Raw genomic sequence first — 21625 nt, forward strand, 5'->3', positions numbered from 1 at the left:
CAGGCGATAAAAGGGTGACGTAAATTCTAAAGCAGCGGAAAATTGTGGAAAGTTAAAACATTAAACAAATGGTGGGCGATGATAATAAAATACACAGTGACCAGACAGGGAAAATAGTAGACAGACAATTAAAAAACACGGCGACAGTCTGGTTTCTGTTCGCAAGAGATACAAAAATCACACCCTGCGACAGTATGACGTCCGTTCGCAACACCGCGGAAAAGACGCACAACACTTAACAATGACTGGAAACACTGCACTAAAAAGTCGGCACGAAGGTGACACACCCCAGGCAAGTGCTGATTGGGGGGGGGGGGGGGCACCTGGAAAGATGAGGGGGAAAAAAGGGGGAGGAGAGGAAAAAATATAGGTAGGGGTGGAGTAGATATCCCTGCCCACATTCTTAACAACAATCTCCTCCTCTTTCTTCTTACGAGTTCAGTGGCATCTATAAGTAAATCGAACTCTAAAAAAATTACGAAGATACTGATAATCTCGATAAACCTATATTTTGCCGGACTAGCACAACCGATTCAAGCCCAAAATGTAGACACGACAGTGAAAATGCAAAATTCGATTTTCGTCTCTCGCAAGACGTGCCACATGTAATAGGAGTGAGAAGGTTTGAGTCCCATACGTTTTCTGCAAACCAGGCGGCGCTGTTGGCTCTCCCGGGTGGTGAAGCACACGCCTGCAGTCACGTGGCCAACCGCCTGCCAGTCCGAAAGTCAGTGCGTTCTCGTGGTATCTCGCAGCGTACACAAAGCACAGTCAGCTGTGGCTCCTAGACAACAACGGCGCGGTAAGCGTAGTTGTGTAAGCAGTGTGAAACCAGATGAGTCACTAGACAGAGAGAAGTCAGAAGAAAGTGTTTTTGTTTTTTGATTTTCAAGTCCTTTGCTTTATCTTCCGTTAGTGTAATGCGGTTTAAAAGCCAGACAAAATATTTTGAAATTAAACAAAATCAGTTTTTTCTACTCTTTTCTTTGATTACTTGACTTCTCGGCCGGGGACCGACAGATGTTTTCGGATACGATATGTTCTTCCTGCTGGTGTTGTAACATTTGGGAGGATATGGGAGCCGACATAAAAAGGAAAAACGCAATAACAGAAAGTAGCAATAATATTAAATTCGCTGATAGATAATAAATGGCCAGGACCGTACATTCATTCTAAGAAACTACAAAATACTATATAACCTTATGTCATAAGGTAAGTTTTTTTTCTGAATAGTGTATTTTGTATTGTTATTTATTTAGCTTCTCTCTGCCTTAAACCCCCATTTCTCTGATAGTTTCATTTTATTAGTGGAGTGAGACGTTCGCGTGTTTTCATTGTATGTTTTCATTGTTTGTGTGTGATATGTATATAACGTGGGTGCTTTTGGCGTTTAGAATTGTACAGGCCAACAGAAATGTCCAATTCCGCTTTTCGGAGTCGTAAGTGTTTGTTTTTTGGTGTGGGGGGGCTTCGTTTGACCTATATAGGTAAAGGGAAATGTCAGATTCCGCATTTCAGAATAGCGGAGATTGGTTTTGTGTTACCATGGGCTTTGTTCGTGCTATATAATTCGAGTGAAGTGTAAGAGTCCTGTTGGCTTTGTCGCTGTAGCGTTATGTCGTTCGTAAGTTGAGTTTTTTGGATAGTATTTGTTTTAGGATGATGCAGTGTTCTGTATTATTTAGCTTGTACCCGCCATAAACCCCTATTTCCCGCTGTTGTCCTGTTAGTTTCATTTTATTATTGGAGTGAGACGTTCCTGTGTTTATATTTTTGTTCTTTTTGTTGCAATCTGTATGTAGTGACGACACAGTCGCCATTTTGTAATGCTGGAAGTAGGATTATCCACCATATTGATGACGTTATGAGTCAAAGGAGACGGCTTCCCTAACGCCTATTACAATAGGGACTAACTACCCAGCTAAAGATTACACTTGCTCTTCCATGTAATCTGCTCATACAGTTACAAAGGAAATGAAAATATAGGTCATCACAATTTAACGATGTGAAACTCGTGTTCTTCCAAATGTAACTGACACTAGCAACTCCTTGCTATCTGTGAAATAATAGCTTTAAAGAATATCGCCACGTATTGTCGCTCATAAGGTTTTGCGAGTAACCTGGGCGATAAAACTAAATGCTCTAGTGAATAAATACAGTTGACACAGTCGAGAAGTGTCATGTTAACTAGTAGCAATTTCGTTTCCTTAAAGTCCGTTCCGATCGTGTTTGCCTTCCACAACATTAATCATACAATTCAGGACAAGTGTAGTTTCACCCGAATTTAATAAGAAACGACTGCTGAAAATTTTTCCAACCGTAGCTTCTAAATGGAAAAGTGCGTCTGATCTGGGGTTTTACAACAGCTATGTCAATTATGCTCCTGTTCCTTGTTCATTCCTATTAGATGATATCAGGTAAGATACATACTGCATTAGTATCTAGGTTCCTGTGTAAGAGTGACTGCACTTTTGGCATATTTACATGTGCCCTATCGGTAGCAGCTTTGTTTTCGATGCATAGTTCAAACAGTAAATATTGTGTTGCAGAGTCTTCCTCACCCATGGTGAGATGAGTTTGTTTATTCATCAAGAGATCAGCTGACATAGTAATACATTGAAAATAAATTGCTCAAAATACTGTCTCGTACATAATTCCAAGCACAGGGTAGGTGGCTTTGCTGAACAAACCGTATCGAGATTTGTCTGAAATGATATTGTAAAATCCAAATCATTTCTTCTTCGAGGGTAGAAATATCCTGCTATGACCTCTTCACTCCCTCCCGTCTCTTAGGAAAGCTGACTCCAGGTTTGTAAACACTCATCTACGCCCCACGCACACCGCATAACTCGTTATAGTTGTATGATGTATAATATTCTTTCTTATTTTCAATAGGTTTTTGGAAAACTCGCTAGTTAGTCATAACTGTTTTCATAAGTACCTTACTCGCTACAATAATTCGCAGGTCAGTAGTAGGTCTATAGCGAGGTCATAGAAGAAATCAACAGACGTAACACGAAAGTACATATTCAGATTGACGCGTCTGATACAGCGTAATTAACATGAACCTTACCATTGCATTTCATTTGAAACATCGATTTTGCATATTACTAGTTTGGACCCAATGGCAGTCTATAACAATATATGCAGGAAGCTTCATTTATAGTTAAATACCTCTGCCCTTTAAGCGATTTGGAAGAAACTATTGAATTTTCGGAAACCAATAGTGCTACAACCAGAGTCAAAATGCATGATTGTCTGAAGCTTTGTGTAGCTACACAGAATGCTACTGATCTGCGGAAGAAATATCTTTCAAGAAGAATGTGGAATTTTTATCTTTAAAAGCGGCCAAGGCGATAGCGATTTCACTTAGGTCATAAATCAAAATGTAAATCTCGCTCTTAACTTTTATGTACGATGTTCATATTTTTTTGGTGTCTGATAATTTGATAAGCACCAGATCGACTTATCTCATATTATTTACTTTTTCAGCACGTTCTAGCAGACATGGAATACTTCCCTTTGCAGTACAATGCGCCAACTGTGGTAAGATATGTGCAATTTTAATCGATACATTAGTTGTTTACGAAACAATTTAATCTCATATTGTCTAAGATCGGGGACATCAGTAGGAGCCAGTGGAAGAGCAATCGGTTTATGCTTTGTCGAGACCATCGCTAAAGAGGGGGCGCAGCGCTTACTTCCCACGATGTGACAGTGCCGTCTCCGGCGGGGAACGAATAACTATTTCAGATGGGTTCAACAATCCTTAACTATGCGTTTAAATGTAAGCAATCTCTCGAGAGCACACGGCAAAGTTACGATCTTTATTGGGTACTTTTTCATTGACAGTGATATCCTATGGGTCCTGCACGGAGCCGAAAATTTACGAAGTGTGGAGGATAAGGCGACTAGCATATAATTACAAATTCGTTGTAGAGCCTATATTTCTTCTTTGAAGTGTAAAGTACATTACATAGGCGATGCCTCTGATTCTGCTTGCATGTCACAGTTTGACATCTTAAGAGTATTTTGTGTCCAAAAGAAGTTTGTTGTTGATGGTAGCTTTGATGCTGTTACTATTACATTTAAATAGTTGAATGGGTATCTACTTTGACCTGTGACTTCACCGTTAGAACTATATTTTATTTTCACCTGCAGTGCTGTGACATTGGTCTGTAACGTACCGCGAAGTCGGCTAAAGGTCGGAAGGTGATGACCTGATTGTGGTACGGCGAAGCCAAAGAATGTGTCAAAATAATGTTCGTGCTTTGCACGTTTGTCATATTTGCGTCCCCAAATGTAACAACCATTTTATCATTGTGCTATGATACTTCAAAGTTCTTGATATTTTAAGGCGTTGCGAGAAATCCGCCCAAAAACACTTAACGTCGAGGCCCCATAAATGTCAGTTTGTTTTGATACTTTTTTGTGTTATTATTGACATTCTGAAGTTGTCGGGGCTACAATACAGGTAGCGGAAGGCTATTTACAATTTGTACAGAAACCAGATGGTAGCTATAAGTTGAGGGACACGAAAGGGAAGCAGTGATTGGGAAGGGAGTGAAACAAGTTGTAGCCTCTCTCTCCGATGTTATTCAATCTGTATACTGAAGAAGCAGTGAGGGGAAAAAAAGGAAAAATTCGGAGTAGGTATTAAAATCCATGGAGAAGAAATAAAAACTTTGAGGTTCGACGATGACACTCTAATTCTGTTAGACAGCAAAAGACCTGGAAGAGTAGTTGAACGGAGTGGACAGTGTCTCGAAAGGAGGATATAAGATGAACATCAACAAAAGCAAAACGAGGATAATGGAATGTAGTCGAATTAAGTCGGGTGATGCTGAAGGAATTAGATTAGGAAGTGACACTTAAAGTAGTAAAGGAGTTTTGCTATTTGGGGAGCAAAATAACTGATGACGGTCGAAGTAGAGAGGATATAAAATGTAGACTGGCAATGGCAAGAAAAGCGTTTCTGAAGAGAAATTTGTTAACATCGAGTATAGATTTGTGTCAGGAAGTCGTTTCTGAAAGTATTTGTATGGAAGTGAAACATTAACGATAACTAGTTTGTACAAGAAGAGAATAGAAGCTTTCGAAATGTGGTGCTACAGAAGAAAGACGATTAGATGGGTAGATCATATAACTAATGAGGTGGTATTGAATAGGATTGGGAGAAGAGAAATTTGTGGCACAACTTGACTAGAAGAAGGGATCGGTTGGTAGGACATGTTCTGAGGCATCAAGAGATCACCAATTTAGTATTGGAGGGCTGCGTGGAGGGTAAAAATCGTAGAGGGAGACAAAGAGATGAATACACTGAGATTCAGAAGGATGTAGGTTGCAGTAGGTACTGGGAGATGAAGCTTGCACAGGGTAGAGTAGCATATAGAGCTGCATCGAACCAGTCACAGGACTGAAAACAACATTGTCATCCACTGGTCCTTTCGCGAGGCTCATAACTCCTGAGCAGATGACCTTAAATCAGTGCCTCAATGCCGTGTAGCGTAATTTACAAATCTCTTGCCAAGTTCCGGCTGTTACTCTTTGTTACAGTATTTATGTACGTATGAAGAGAAGCGGAAAACAACATACCTCTACATTGTAGTTGATTCAGTGCTTTTTAAAATGCAAACTTCGCTATTGCTGCAACTATAAGCAAGTGTACTGACAATCAGTAGCATTTGTCATAACTTCAATGAACCAAACAAGGATGTGGAAACAAACCTGTTCAGAAAGAGAAAACAAGAGTGCTGCATGAATATGATTTACATATTTCAGCCGTGTACCATAGATTTGCCCTTGGGTGAAAACTTAAAATGGCTACTACTACCATGTCACTCTCTAGGTTTTTTCACTTGTGACAGAGTTTAGGACATTTACTTGCGAGAGGCAATTACATTTCTCACAGCTGTGATAGCTTAGTTTCCTCGTTTCAACTGTTTTCAGAACCGTTCCTCAGTTCTTATCGTCTTAAGCTGTCAGTAGTTCCCGAAAGTTAACGCGACCTCTTAGACAGCTAAGCAGCTCTATATGAACGCCGACCCTGCCTCCTGGTTTGTCTGAACACCGCCACAGGCGCAAGTGGCCATGGACGCTGTTGAAAGGACTCATAAATCATCGCCTAGCTGCTATCACTTTCCCTGAGTGAAGCGACAACGGTCACTCCGAAGTGATGGTCAGACTTGCGGAACTGCGACGACGATAGAACTGTGGAGGCTTTCTTGACGGGTTGCACCTTTCATCGAAGCGCAAGTCGCTGAAGTGGCGCCAAATACAGAATTGCACCAGGTTCCCGAACAGCTGTCAATAATGCCGTACCACGTGTCATTTAGTGTCCACTGTTCCTTCCGATATGGGTTCAACCATGTCAGCCGAGTGCACTAGTCTGCATCTACAGCATACTGAGCGAGACAAGTAACGGTGTGTGGCGGAGGGTACATTTTGTGCCCTCCAAGTTTGTTCCATTCACGAGTAGCGCTTGGGAAGGATTGTCGGTAAGCCTCTGTACTTGCTCTAGTCTCTCGAATTATCTCCTAATGGTCACTACGCGAGAAGTATGCATGGGAAGCAACATTTTATCCGACTATTCCCGGAAGTGCTCTCTAAATCTCAATAGTAGATCGCTCCGTGATGCACAGCGCTTCTTGTAAAATCTGTCAATAGTGTTTGTTGACCATCTCCGAAACGCTTTCTAACCGATACCGTGACGAAACGCACCTCTCTTCGTTGGATCTTCTCTCTCTTCCATCAGTCCTACGTGGCAGGGATCCTACATAGATGAACAGTAGTGAAGAATGGGTCCTACAAGCGCCTTATAAGCCTCTTCCTTCGTGGATGAGATACATTCCTTAAGATTCTTCCTTTGAATTGATGTTTGGCATTTGATTTTCCCGCTATTTGTTCTTTGTGGTTATTCCACATAACGTCGCTCCGGATAGTTATTAGATATTTTACAACAGATACGATTTCCCGCGGTTTATCATAAATAGTGTAGCTATACTGTAGTTTCTTCTCCTATGCATGCGCAGTATGTTACATTTATTTACGTTCAGTGTCAACTGTCAGTCTGCACCGTTCATCAATCTCTGGAGGTCATTCTGCCGATTGTTACTCTACTTTCTGACTTTGCTACTTTGTTATAGACAACAGCATCATATGCGAACAGCCTTAGAGAGCATCCGACGCTTTCTACTTGATTAGTCCTATCACACTTCGTTGCGGTACTCCAGACATTCTTTACATCTGTCGATTTTGTTCCGTTATGAGCAGTGTGTTTAATTCTGCCTACAAGGAAGTCTTGAATCCAGTCGCAAGGGTGCACCAATACTCGATAAGCTTGTATTTTTTCCACTCACTGGTAGTGTGGGACGGTGTAAAACTCCTTCCTGAAGTCAAGGAACACGGCATCAGCTTGAGCGCCATTGTGTACGAGATTGGATCTCATGGAGGAACAGAGCAAGCTGAGTTCGCAGGATCTCAGTTTTCCGAATCCATGTTGATTTATATAGAGGAGACTTTCCTCCTCCAAGAAAGTCATTCTTTAACATAAAACACATTCCGTAATTCTGAAACACATTGACCTCAACGATATAGGTCTCTAGTATTTTGCACCTGTGCTACGGCCCTTTCTTCCAGTCGCTAGGTACCCTTAGTTGCTCAAGCGATCTACGATAAATTACTGCTAGAACGGGAGCAAGTACTTTCGCATAATCTTCGTAGAATCGCATAGATATCTCATCTGGTCGCGGTACCTTTCCAGTATTAAGCGAGAGTAGTTGTTGTTCTATTCCGATATCGTTTCTCAATATCTGCCATACTGACGTGACCCACTTACTGATTTTACATACGACCAAAATCTCTCGGGGTTTTTATTCAGATCGGTTGACAAAGTTATACTTTCAAAGTCTTTGAACAGTTCTCTCATTGCTCTCCTTACGCCCATTTTTGCTTCGTTCAGCTTTAGTTGGTCAGCTAAGTTTTTACTTCTCTTGAATCTGAGGTGAAGTTCTCTTTTTTTAAGTAACGGTTTTCTAATGGGGCTATTATACCATGGTGGATCTTTCCCATCCCTTAAGACCTGCCTCGGAACACAAGTGTCTAGGAAATATTGCACGTCTCCTCTGAAGTTTTTCAATTTGTTTTCCACATCTTCGTCCTTATCACCGAATAGTTGATGCTGATTGCTCCGATACTTGGAAATTTGTGGCCTGTCACTCTTGATAAGCAAATTAAGTTTCCTACTTTTCTTAACATTCTTTGCCAGACCCGTTGTCATAGATGCAGAAAACATTCTTATGCTCACTAATATCTACCTCTACGTTAACTGATTTGATAAATGCATGCCTGTTTGTGGCCTGGAGGCCTAAGACGTTAACCTCACTAGTTGGTTCTCTATCTGCTGTAAGCAATTTTCGGACGAGACATAGAGAACAATTTCACATGAATCCTTGTCTCTGGCACCAGTTTTCATAGCATGACACTCTCAATCTACGCCTGTCAAGTTGAAGTCACTTCCCCCCAATTACGTCATGGTCAGGAAAATTACTAACGACATTCTGCACGTTCTGTCTGTGGCGCTCTACCACTAGAGCTCCCGACCCGGTGGTCTATTAAAGCATCCGATTACCTTTTTTATCGGTCTTTGATTTTTAATGTCATCCAGATTAATTCTGTGAAAACCTCGCTAGATTTTTATCGAATTCTTTACTGCAATAAACACACCGCCACTTATGGCGTCTAATCTATCCTTACGATAAATATTCCAATCTGAACTTAGGCTTTCGTTGTCGTTAATGTCCGGTTTCAACCAACTTTCTGTTGATATTACTATCTGTTCTTTATTACCGCTTACGGAAGGTTATAATTCTGGGATCTTTCTTCAGATGCTCCTGCAGTTTACTAAAATCATATTAATCTCTTCTGTATCTGATCTGTGACGACAAACGTTTTCAGAGGACGTTGTGGCTAATTTACCAGGCAAATCGTCTTTAATTCCGAGGGAGGGTTTTTCTGACCTTGACAAATTTCGTCACTAGGGCTAGAGTTGGGAAGATTATTGATGACCGTTTGTTGGGTATACTGTGAGACCGTTATCCGTGGCGTTAAGTGACTAAACTAGGGAGTGCTGGTGGCAGGGAGGGAACAAGAGGTGAGGTGTCAGCAGTTTAGCTGCCCACCGAGAGAGCAATAATCAGACTTCTCTCTTGCCAATAATAATTGTGCCATGTACGGCGCGAATAAAACCGTAAAATATCCAAAATGCCATCGTAATCTGAGATTCCCAAGACAATCACGAGAATAATTTTGTCAAATGAATTGGACAGTAACTGTGGCAGATGTTGCATTCGCGCCACGTCCGTTGGCTTCGCTGTCGCACAACACTGGACTCTCAGACCTCACAAAAATTTGAGAATGCACACTAGTTTCGAAAATAGTAGAAAAAATGGGAAAACTGTGCCATCAGCTGTGTAAGGCAGATTTTCACTAAATCTATCAAGGAAATCTTGTTTCAATTTTTGCGCTCAACACGTCGGTACTTTTCTTGCTCCCATCCTTCTATACCGAAATCTGTCCTCTCATTAGCTGCACGAAACAGAACGCCAGCCTCTATATCAAACAAGGAAAGCTCCCTAGCTGACATTCACGTTGTTGTGGACTTCTATGAACCATGTCGCTCGATCAGGAAAGTACCCACATTTGTACTCCAGAAACCATCTTTGTTTGTGACGGAGGATACTTCTCGTACTACCGTCGTGTCCATCTTCCTTGTTTCATTTGTGCTTGATGCCTGGGAAGAACGATGGTCTGCAAGGCTTCATATGACATCTAATTGCTCTGATTTTCTAGTTATTTAGCGGGATTCGCGCCGGAGGAGTTAATGTTTCCTGACTCAACGGCGGCGTCCATACACTCTCGTAATTTCAACAGCAAACCTGTCCGTAATGGGAAGCGTCCATTTTGTAGCGTCTGCGATTGCACTTTGCTGAGCATGTCTGTAATAGCCTGGCATTGCCTTCAACTACTAGTTTGGTTGCTGTACTTCAGATCAGCGTGACCGGTTACTCCTCGGTACTTTACGATAAGTATTTTCAGTGTTATATCGCTAGTAGAGTAATCGAACAATAAAGGACGTCTCGGCGCTATACTTTTTTTGCACTTACTGCTGATTCTCTGCAAGTCTTCCACTATTCGCTACAGTCTTCCGGCGTTTCAACATTCCTTTGTACCACATCCGAGAATATCTTCAAAGCTCCAACGTAATACAGTAGCTCCTTTCGTCCCTTCCTCTCTCCCTCCCTGGTTTATCTCGATACTGCGAAGAAAAATCAGACCTCAACCCTATTGTTGAACTCCGCAGTTGTTAAATTGCCATTGCCCCAGTGGAAGTGGCGTACCGGTGTGGTGCCACGAATTTTGAGCAGATTTGATCAGCCAGTTGCAGTGGACGTACAGCTTAACCTAGGTTCCGAAGCACATTGCAGCTTATCATGTACATACACAAATCATTGGCAGAAGTAAACGTAGTGGTGTTATAATTTCCACACAATGGGCGAAAATCCTGCATATGTAGACTCACTCTCGCTATCGTCGATCTATACTGTATTTTGCTCTTAAGAGATCAGATTTTGAAAGTTAAATTCTGTAAACTAATCTAAAAATCCTAAGAAATTGTGGACCTATGAAAAGTCAGTAAGCAGATCTAAATAATCTCAATCCCGACGCAGAAACGGAACATCAGAGACAAGGCCACATAAGACTCCGTCACCCAAAATTGTTTCACCGCGGAAGATTGAAATAAGTTTTCTCCATTCAATCACTGCATAAATGGCGAGTAGATACTGATAGTGAAAGATAAAATCGCCTAACAGAGACAAATTATTTGTAACGAATGAGATACGTTAAATTCTACAAATATTATGTGAATAAAGTCCCTCTCTGTTTTTAGTAACATTTGCTGTAAGCTGCTGGAGCAAGGAACGTCAGCAAGCGGTTGGAAAAAATGGCACATCATACTCGTTTTCGAGATGGGTTATGAGACGCGCACAATTATTGGTCTATATCGGTGCTGTTAGTTTGCTGTAGAATCAAACATTTCTGCTCATGCAGATGACTTTTTTCCTGGAAAGAAAAACTGTTGTGTAATAATGAAAAATGGTTTCTGCAAACAGCGATCTTGCGAAACTCAGCTCGCACTGTTCGTTCATCTTATCAAGAGAGTCACAAAGACGCCAACTTCGATGCCGTGTTCCTTGACTTTGGAAAGACATTTGACAGTTCCACATCGCTTTTAGTGACCAAACGCCAATTTTACCGGATCTGAGTATATTTGCTACTGGATACGGGAATCCATAGGAGCGAAAACACGTCCTTCTCTGCGAAACGAAAGCGACAATTTCAGTAATACCCCAAGGGAGTGTAAAAGAGCCGTTATTATTTAAAATATATATTAATGACAAGCTGCAGTGCCAGACATTTCCAAGATATGTAACATCTGTCACAGTAATTGGTCCTGTGTCTCGTTGATACAGCGAATGCAACCCAAATGGGAAACTGCAATCGCTTTAAATCGCAGGGCATATTTGAGTCACGGTGTCAGCGTTAAGCAGATACTCGAAAAACTCCAGGGCAGTCGTTACCAGAAAGGCTTTGTACGGTGTATCAAAGAGAAGATTGTTTAAATTCAGAGTGTGTGTTGGAAGACGTCTAGCAACTTATTACTTCATGTGTCCCGCAAAACGAGCACGACGATAAAATCATAGAAATTACTATTCGTTTGGAGGCTTAAAGAAAACCATTCAACCCTATACTATTTATAAATGAAATAAGGAAGGAGGGTACGATACTGGTGTGAAAAGTAACCTCCAGGAGACAACGTGAGATGGTTTGTGGAGTACAGATGTAGATGAAAAACAATAGCAGCAGCTAGTTTTTTATCCATTATGGTCAGTTCTAACTACGAACATAGGTATGTGGTGACATATCGACACGTAACATCGCATATTGCTTTGTCAGAAGACTAGTTCGTTTGTGGCCTAGAGTAACGCGCTGTCACTGCCTCAGCACTCCATATTCGTGCCACAAAAATTGTACAGCATGGTCATAAAAGGACTGCTCACTATTATTCATTGGAACGTCGTATAATTTTACATATTATCTTGTAGTGTCCTATGTCGTCTTCCATAATATCTTTCCCATGTTTCCCCAGTTGCTTTATGGCAGACAACGAATATACTAGGTCTACAACTTTGCTTCCACCGCTTTTTCTCGATGTTCGGGGCTTTATTGTGAAACACTTTAAAAAAAATTATGATTCATAGTATTTCCCATCGCTGGCCACTAGTCTCCCATATTTCGGAGAGCATACGAATCCCGTGGCGGAAGAACTGGGTGTCTTTTGTGGGATCTATGAATTGATTCAATTTTGCACTTGTTCATATGATCGGAAGTGCTGGTCAGCCAGACTGTATGCCACTGATCGAAAAAGGTGGTAGTCAGAGACAGCAACGTATGGAGAATATGGTGGGAGGGATAGGACTTCTAATTTCAAAGTTTCCATGTATATTTTGACGGGTTTCACGACATGGGTTCGAGCACTGACCTGCTGAAAATTACCTTTACGTGTCTCGCTGTGTTGTGGCCGTTTGTGTTTCAGTGCTGGGCTCTAACGCATGAATTGCTTTCGATAATGTCCTGTGACTGTCTTCGTCTGATTCAGCAGCTACTAAAACGTCTTCCACCGTTGCTAGTCTTAGACAGCAAAATCACCGTTCTTAATGCTTTGAAAGCATTCTGTGCACGTTCTTCCACTAATAGTTCGCTCACCATTTGTCTTATCCAGCATTTTAAAAGACACAGCCACAGATTTGTTAATGTTAAAGCACAAAATTAAAACTTCATGCAAATAGCGAGAAATGTGTACGTAAGTTGACGTACTGAATCGAGAATAACCTTACGAAGCAATCACAAATCGACTATTTTTATGGCATTATGTCTACAGATGCCTAAAACTATCTATGACTGCCTATGACCGACCACCCGAACCCTGCTTGCCGCTACTGCCGTCTATTGCAAAACAGGGGAAGAAAAGTTGTAGACCTAATAATTGATGGATTAATGTTAGCTTCAGGCCATCCTTCACTTCGAGTTATTCAAAACGTTCCGAATGACGATGTTGCATCTTTTAAAACAGTAACACAGGTTGCCAACATAACTTAAAATAATTGTATTATATGCAGACACAGAAAAGACATCACTGTGATTAAGCGCAATTTTTTGAAATTTTTCAGCTTCCACCAAGTGCATCCCCACGGGTGGAGCACTCAGCTCTACTCAACGGTCATGGAGAAATGGATAAAATCGAGGTAAAAACTTCATCAGCATGGACATTTTTCTGGAACATTATTAAATAGGCTTGACATACACACAGGCTCGTATATTCACGAAAAATTACGAAACACTTCGATCATTGGTACTAAAGACAACGATGTAGCCAATGTACACTCAGCTGCCTTCATAGACACTTTTCCTCATACCACGTCTTCCGCAGTTCTTTTTTTTTCGTGAATTATCTGAATTGCTTAATGCCGGGATGGCTGATTTGGAAAGATCGAGATCAGTTTCTTTCTCTATCATTTCGCTGTCCGAGCTTGTAGCGCCTCCGATAACCTGGCGTCGACGTGACTAGAAATCCGTCCTTCTTTTGTCATCTGGACGCATCAATCTCAGAACCCACGACCAAACTGTAAAATAATCAGTTTATTGAACCGTTTCTACGGTTACACGTTGTTTCTTTTTTCAAAGCTGTAACAGCATCTGTGTTCGTAGAACAATTTTTGATCCGGATTCAGAATGTCTTGAAATAAAATATTCCTCTTATTTTACTGTTCTCACAAAAACACGTATCTGCATATTTATACCATCATAAATGGGCAACTTTTCATTTGAATCTGAAAAACACCTTCAATAACAAATTTGATAGAGAAAAAGACCTAAAACATTAGTTGGAATCTGCTGCATTCTGTAATAATTGCTTATGCGCTGTAGACCGCTCATTACCTGGATGTGTAAGTTGCCATCTGCAACATCTTGGCGCTTCAAGAAGGCAGCAAAGAAAATAAGTTCTCGTTGTAATTTCAATGAGTGAAAACATTTCGTGAATATTCAGAATCTTGAGCATGGCTGGAAGCAGTAACTGTAATGTTCTCTAAGTGTAGCAAAAGGTGGAAAAACAGCCAAATCACATGCAGCAGTAAGAGTTTTATTGAAAACCTTTGACGGAGGTTTCGACGTCTTTAAAGATGTCTTACTAAGAAGGATCAATGATTAACAGCTAGAATAGTTATCATTGATTACATACATGTTAAAATATAAGTTCAAGGCAAAGTAAAATAAATTACTGACTTCCAAAGGATTTTTACATTTTCTGGTTAGGTAATGTTATGGAGGTTCGTCAAACGTGTACCTAAAAGGCACAAATGAAGGTGTGATTCACCTCTATAATAACAAAACCACAAAATACTGCGCTGACTGTCACTAGTAAGTTTTTCACAAAATCAACTAAACTAACGTCGTGACGATGTCTCTTGAATTGAGAGAAGTTAGGACGCGAGAGGGCAATACAGACATGCGCGGAATAAGTGCGGAAAACAATAGTACTGACGTAGGAACAAAACAACTTAATTAAAATATCGAAATAGAAGTCTTGGTATACGATACTATAGAACAGAAACATACGGTGTTTAATTTAGTTATCGCCCAAAAATCGTTAATAGGAGCCACTGAATCAAGTGAAATATAACTTGCAATGAAGCATTTGTAAATGTAAATAAGGGGGAAGGAGGTAGTACGTGAAATGTCGGGAAACTGTGGAAAATAATGGGGATGGGAAGGAAAGGGAGAAATTCAATGAGCATATAAGTCATAATTACAATACAAAGGTATGCACGAATATTGGGTGCTACATAATGTGCTCTCTGTAGAGAAAACGGATATATCTCATACAAATAAGTGAATGTCTGAACAAAAACATCTGTACTAACATCTCTTTGCAACTGGCAATAATACTACGAAAATGTGTAAAGAGAAAATGACGCCTTGATTACAGCGTACATAACTACACTCCCGTTTTCACTTAGACGTGCTTAGTTATTTTATATTTAAATTAATTCTTTATTTCTATAAATTTTTTCAGCGGTAGCTAAATAAAAGCCGTAGGTTTGTCTTCTATACTATCATACAGTCTATTTTCCATTTCAGTATTTTAATAACTTAGCCGTTTTCTAGTTACTCCACTGTTGTTCTTTCCTGCAATTTTCCACCCTTACTGCGCGGATAAATATACTGTCACCTTTTGTTACAAATTTAGCTTAACTCAAGAGACATTGGCGCGACAGCAATTCACTAGTTGCATGTGTGAAAATTTCCTCATTATTCAGCACTATATATTGTTGTTGTTTTATCATGGAGGTGAATTTGAGTCATTTGTGCTTTATGGCTACATATTTAACTCACTTCCACAAAATCATGTAACCAGAAAGTACAAAAAGTTTTCGCAAGTCGGTAGTTTGTTGTACCAAAATTTTAACATGTGTGCTATGTTAACCATTTTAGGCATTAATCATTAATCCTTGTGAACACGTTTTTAATGACGTCTAAACTTAGATAATTGGTTTTCAATAAACCTTGTTGTACTTGCGACGGGGCGGTAAAATAATAAAGTAGTGCGGTTTCAAAGTGTTCCCACGAATGTGCATATACAACTGTTGGCTAAAAAATGTTGTTGCAAATTTGGCTCTCACGTAAGTCTCAGGGGATTATTTCCACACTTGGTGCATTAGTACACTGATCCACACCCGCGCATTAGTTAGTTTTTGAATTAATTATTCACTCAGACATGAGTACAGTTTATACTGGGGAACAAAAATTAGGCGATTATTATAGCAAAATCAGTTTTTTCACGACACAGTTCAATCACTATCCATTTCCGTTGTCCTTCCTTTCACACAATGAACTTAGTACTGGTTAGATGGTTTACAGTTTTACTTCAATAATAGACATCGAGCACCCAATAGCAGTAATGTAGGTTGCTATAAACGAATCAATTCGAACAGAACCACAAGTCCCACTGTCTTCTTTGTTCTAAAAGTTTTGACGCGAAATCACAGTTCGCAACATGTTCACTTACGAAGATGTATACCACGTAAATCGTACTCACACAAATAATCGTAACACTTCCAGTTCACCAAATACATGCTTGCACACGTGCACTATTAAACAACACTCTTTGTGGAAATAAATCGGCGCGAAAAATTCTTACTTAAACGACCTCATGCCCGCCCCCCCCCCCCCCTCCGAACCGACTTACCCTGGCCTTTTTTTTTTTATAGAGGTGGAGCACCTCCACGCCCACACCAGCATTAAGGCCAACTCAATAGGTCTACTGCCATCTCTGCATGAAGGTTAGTTTTCACTAAAGTGAGGTGTCGCGGGATGTGGGGACTGCGATGTTCTAGTTAAGGTTAACCATAAATACGCACTCGTCTGGAGATAGATTGAGTCGAAGTCGAACAAAGTGTAAAGGTTTGAAGGGCAGACGAAGAACGTGCCAAGGCAAGAGCCAAGGGAAAAAACCTCTGCGATAGTTACGTCGGCTGGTAAGAGCAATAGCGGTTGTCTTGCTGCCTACGATAGGTCGTGCAAGGATAGGCTTTGTTAGTAGTGGGTATCATGCTTGTCGATCCAGAATGAGATTTTCACTCTGCAGCGGAGTGTGCGCTGTGAGTACCGGGCGTGAGTCGTGCTTCGGTAGCTCAGATGGTAGAGCACTTGCCCGCGAAAGGCAAAGGTCCCGAGTTCGAGTCTCGGTCGGACACACAGTTTTAATCTGCCAGGAAGTTTCATGCTTGTCGATACCTTGACGTTGTGCGTTTGTGCTGCTCGGCGGCTGGCGCTGGGTGCTGGTACAGAGTCCTCGTTCAGCGTCAGCAACCTGCAACAGTTAGGTTTGTTATCGATCTTCTGTCCGATAGGTCATATACCGGAAGCACAGTGTGAGGGAATGTTGGCAGCTTGTTTGTGCGCCTTTGGGCGAGCTGGTCGGTGTCCCTGCTGTGGCCCGTTGATCGGCTCTAGTAGCAGCTGGTAATTACCAGTCAGTGTTGCTGATATGTAGAGGATTGCCGACGTTTGTCGCTTGATAGTGTTTGTTAGTTTACCATAGGTGGCTATGCCCTAGCTAGTAGTGTCTTTGGCCGCTTGTGCTTCCACCTATGGTTGTGATCGTAGTTTCCCAGAGTGAGGATCAAAGGATTGTTCGCGTGTCTCGAGTCCCTGTATAGCCGAGTGTCGTGTTTTTTGAATACTTCCTTGAGGGTATCAAGGCGATATTCTTGAAGATCCACGGTGCGTGTGTAGCGTGGAGCATTGCACCTTGTTCTGTATGATCTGCAGGCGGCGCAGTCGTGTAGGAGCTGCATATCCCCAGACGGGAGCTGCGTACGTCATCAGAGGTCTAATCAGTGTCATGTAGATGGACCTCGACACCCTCCTATTCAGTGTGCTTTCCCTGTTGAGCATTGGGTAGAGCTGTTTGAGCCTCGCGTGCGCTCTGTTGTCAACGCACTTAGTGTGGTACCCCCATGTAAGTTTCCGGTCCAGCCAGACACCTAGATATCTGACTTTCTCTCGGAAACGTATTGGGTGTGTAGGTAGTGTTATCGGTGTAGTGTGCTGTTTGCGCAGTAGTTTCGATCTACGTGTGAACAGAACTGCTTCGCACTTGTCGACGTTTACTTTAATACGCCATCTCTCCAACCAAGGCTCAGCTCTTCTGAGTGCTGTCTGTATTCGTGAATTAATGTTCGACCTTTTCCAATCTTGCGCAAGGATGGCGGTGTCATTCGTGTAGATGGCTAGTGTCGTGTTTTGTATTGCTGGGAAGTCGTTAATGTACCGGTTGAACAAGATGGGGCCCTAGGATGCTTCCTTGGGGTCTCCATCTTGGATACCATGTTGTGTTGATTATCCTGCATGTTAGTGTTGAAACATCTGTTCGTGAGATATGAGTGTATGAGACGTAAGAGTCCGTCCAGGAAACCAGCTTCGCTTAGCTTGTCTGAGGCTGTTGTGCCAGAGACGGTCGAAAGCCTTTTCGATGTCCAGGAACATGGCCCCTGTGCCTTTATCCATGTTGTAGCCGTGTGTTATATATTTTACTACGCGGAGTTGTGATGTCGAGTGGTGATTCATAAAGCCGAACTGCTCCGGTCTTCGGGTGTCATTGGCACTGCACTGCCTAGTGATACGTTTTAATATTACCTCCTCAACAATATTGCTGAGTGATCACAGCAGACTGATGGGTCGGTAATTTTGTGGGAGGGAGTGGTCTTCCTGGCTTCCTGAACATCAGGACCTTGGCCGCCTTCTAAAAGTCAGGGAAGTGTTGGTGTTTCAGGATGGCATTCGTTACGTGTGTGAGGTATTCCACGGCTTTATCCGTGAACTCCTAGAGGACACGGTTTTGAATGCCATCAGGCCCAGGGGCTTTCCTAGAGTTGGTGTGCTTGATACCCCACGTGATTTCATCTGTGCTAGTGCGTCTAAATTCGTTGCGCGAGGGCTGGGCTAAAAGTCGTGTAATCTCCTGGTACGTTTCAAGTGTGAATACTGGGTCTGAAGGAACCAGATTCGGCATGAAAGAAGCTGAAAGCGTTGTGGCCATAAGCTCTGCCTTCTCTGTAGCGGAGTATGCTGGGTCGTCTGATCCTTGTAGCGTGGGAATGTAATGGTTTCTCCCTGGTGAAGCGTCGGGCTAGCTGCCACAAGCCAGGACGTGTGGTATCTAGCCCAGCGAGTTTCTGTCCCTATTGTCTGTCTTTGAATGTTTGTATTTTATCCCATATTATACCTTGGAGTCTGACGTGCAGTTTATAGAACGGGTGCCTGGTACGCTGCCAGGATCTCCTGGGGCAGGGCCGTCGAGTGTTGTCTTAGTGTTGTATATCGAATGGCGTCAGTCATTGCGTCTTGGACGGCAGTTGTGATAGCCTCCACAGCCTCACCGATTTGCTGCGTGTTAATTTCGTGGTTATCAGGAATACGACCCCGGGGCAAGACGGCCGCTCACTTACATAGGCTCAGATGTCCAACCCCCTGCTTATTTAAGTACCAGTCTCACCAATTAAGGTTACGAATTTTGATACATACATCCCTCGACGAAATAAGTATACCATCGGAACCGCGCTAAAAAGTACATCTTAGTTAGTATGTGTCATTAATTTCTAGGCTTATTTTATCGCCCGTAAATCAAGTTTGTTTTTGCAAAATTTCGCCACTTAGTGCATATTTGTTTGTTGACATCCGCGCTGCAATGTTTGAACATAGATCTGCATATAGCACCGTTTTTAGATGTAATCTATAGCGATCTACACATTTCGCAGCTCAAAATCTTCATATATATTATGGACGATAATTGTTAATAATAATAATTCGCAAATAATGAAAACTATTGCAAGTTAAGTGTATAGTATAACTTAACTAGTTCAAAATACGTGTGATGTCATCCAAAATATTATATAGTGCCTTTCTTTACGTCACGAATTTTCTATTGAATGTTATAGACAATCTACCATCAAACTTCGTTTTTTGCTCTTTACGGGCTTAATTTTTTTCACCTTTTGCTACATGTAGTATTTAATTACGGCCTTCATATCATGTACATTCCTTGCGAAGAGAACGAGTAAAAACTGGACAGGGGATCATAGCATTAAAGCTTCTTAAACACGAAACCTGAAACAAAATATTTATTAGCGTGCTCTATATGTGACTAGAGCTAATAATAATCGAACTTTCTGGAAACTTACCTGGCGCGTCAATTGAACTGTTACAGGTTTACGCGATGATGTTACAGTGAAAAAAAATTCTCTGCATAATGTTGTTGCAAATGACACGGTATTCAACCAGTTGAAGATCCTGCAAATCGTGACAGAGAGAAATGGAGGTGAATGCCGTAATAGCTTGTCTGAGGCTTTACTTTCATTGGTAAACACGAAATGAGTTTCCACATTTCAGTGCAGAAATATAGCCACCCATGATTACACAGATGTCCTGAAGCTTATATGGACGATAAAAATAACTTCAGAGAAATTTAAACACACTTTAACGAACATTTAGCGCGCTAGTAAACCGACGATATACATAAGTGCATAGTAGCTGTCAAATAACCGTATTATTTGTTACAGCAAAAAGTGGTGTTGACCACTTCATGAACAGTATCCAGAAGCTTTCAGGGTATTTATATTGGGAGCTAGGTCTCTCCACTTATTTAATATGTATATTACAATACCTTCGCAATATGTGAATGGGTATAGTGACACTTCACTCAAGTGAACAAATTTACCATGAGCCCACCGTTGTTTTATGTACGAGATTTCTGTGTACATTACAGTGCTACACTAGTAGTAGCTACTAAACACAAAATCAAAGAAACCAGATTAGAAAGAGATTTGCCTTTTGAAGCACGGATCCCATTCTCACGTTCTGTATCTGCCGTAACTCGTATTTCGAACCATAACGCAGGCATGGTTCGCGTGGGTAATCTAGCAAGTCAACTACACGTTAAAGCTAAATGTCAAGTGTCTGAGTTATCCCTTGGGAAGCAGGCTACAAAGTCCGCTTTAGGACGAGGTGGTTTGAGTGGTGGGTGATGGGAAGAAAAGGGCAGGAGGATGTAGCGTGGCGTCTGAAACGTAGATTCCAGACCGCAGCGAGTATTCCTCGAGCGTATCCTTCTCGGTAAATATTGAGACAGTGATCGCTCTGCTTGACAATATTTGTCGACGTCTATAGCATAGAGGCTATCTGTTGTGGACAGATTTGCTGAGTACATGAGGTTCTTCGTGAAAACAGATAGGGAGTTTTTAGTTGTTACCATTTAACTAAAGTCGTTACCATCATATATTCTGACGAACTTCTAAAACCAACGCTTGTTAAAGTACTTTGAGACAGGTTATTAAACGAAATTTACGACTGCATTCGGGATTTTTTTTGGTAGAGAGGATGTTAGGTGTTACCTTGGACAAAGTCACAAACAAGAAGTTATAAGATGTCACGTGGAATGTTTTTAAGTTTAATTATGGGCCTAATCACATCAAAAATAGCGAGCGACGGCGTCTATGTATACTCCATGTACTCGTCGGCATTAACCGACCTGAGAATAGGAGGGAACACTGTCTAGTTTCTCCACAAGACGGGTACGAAGTTAATAACACGTTCATTCAAAGGATTCACACAGACAATGCGGAGAATCTAAAATTACGCGTCACTCATTCTGTTTTATTTACAACTAATAGTTGTTAGAAGATTGGAAATGTAAAAGGGACATGATCAAACATACGGCAAACACATAGAGAAGCGACTGCTCTAATGCCAAGCAACATACAGCAGTCTTCCTTGTTCCAAGTGGGTTATTTTAGAAAGGAAACTAGTTAATTAGAAATTGCCCACAAAAAGAATGGGACAAAGTTAGACCTCGGTCTTCATTTTAATTGATTTGAGAACACCATATAGAAATGTGAACGACGTAGGATACTGTTTAATGCCACGTGCAGCCACTCACAAAGATGAA

General features: G+C 41.4%; 1 protein-coding gene across 4 annotated transcripts in view; it reads left to right on the forward strand.

The window, feature by feature from the left end:
- Window positions 1-630: 630 nt before the first annotated feature.
- LOC126266695 (synaptic vesicle membrane protein VAT-1 homolog) overlaps window positions 631-21625 on the forward strand; it is a 53434-nt gene continuing 32439 nt past the window's right edge. Inside the window, exons 1-3 of one of the 4 annotated variants that reach the window (XM_049971133.1) lie at window positions 634-802; window positions 3493-3546; window positions 13290-13364. In XM_049971133.1, the coding sequence (XP_049827090.1) occupies window positions 3508-3546; window positions 13290-13364 (114 nt within the window). In that variant the 5' untranslated portion in view covers window positions 634-802; window positions 3493-3507. The other 3 variants (XM_049971134.1, XM_049971135.1, XM_049971136.1) reach the window with 3 other exon arrangements.

Source organism: Schistocerca gregaria, chromosome 4, assembly GCF_023897955.1.
Source record: "Schistocerca gregaria isolate iqSchGreg1 chromosome 4, iqSchGreg1.2, whole genome shotgun sequence".
Classification (NCBI taxonomy): domain Eukaryota; kingdom Metazoa; phylum Arthropoda; class Insecta; order Orthoptera; family Acrididae; genus Schistocerca; species Schistocerca gregaria.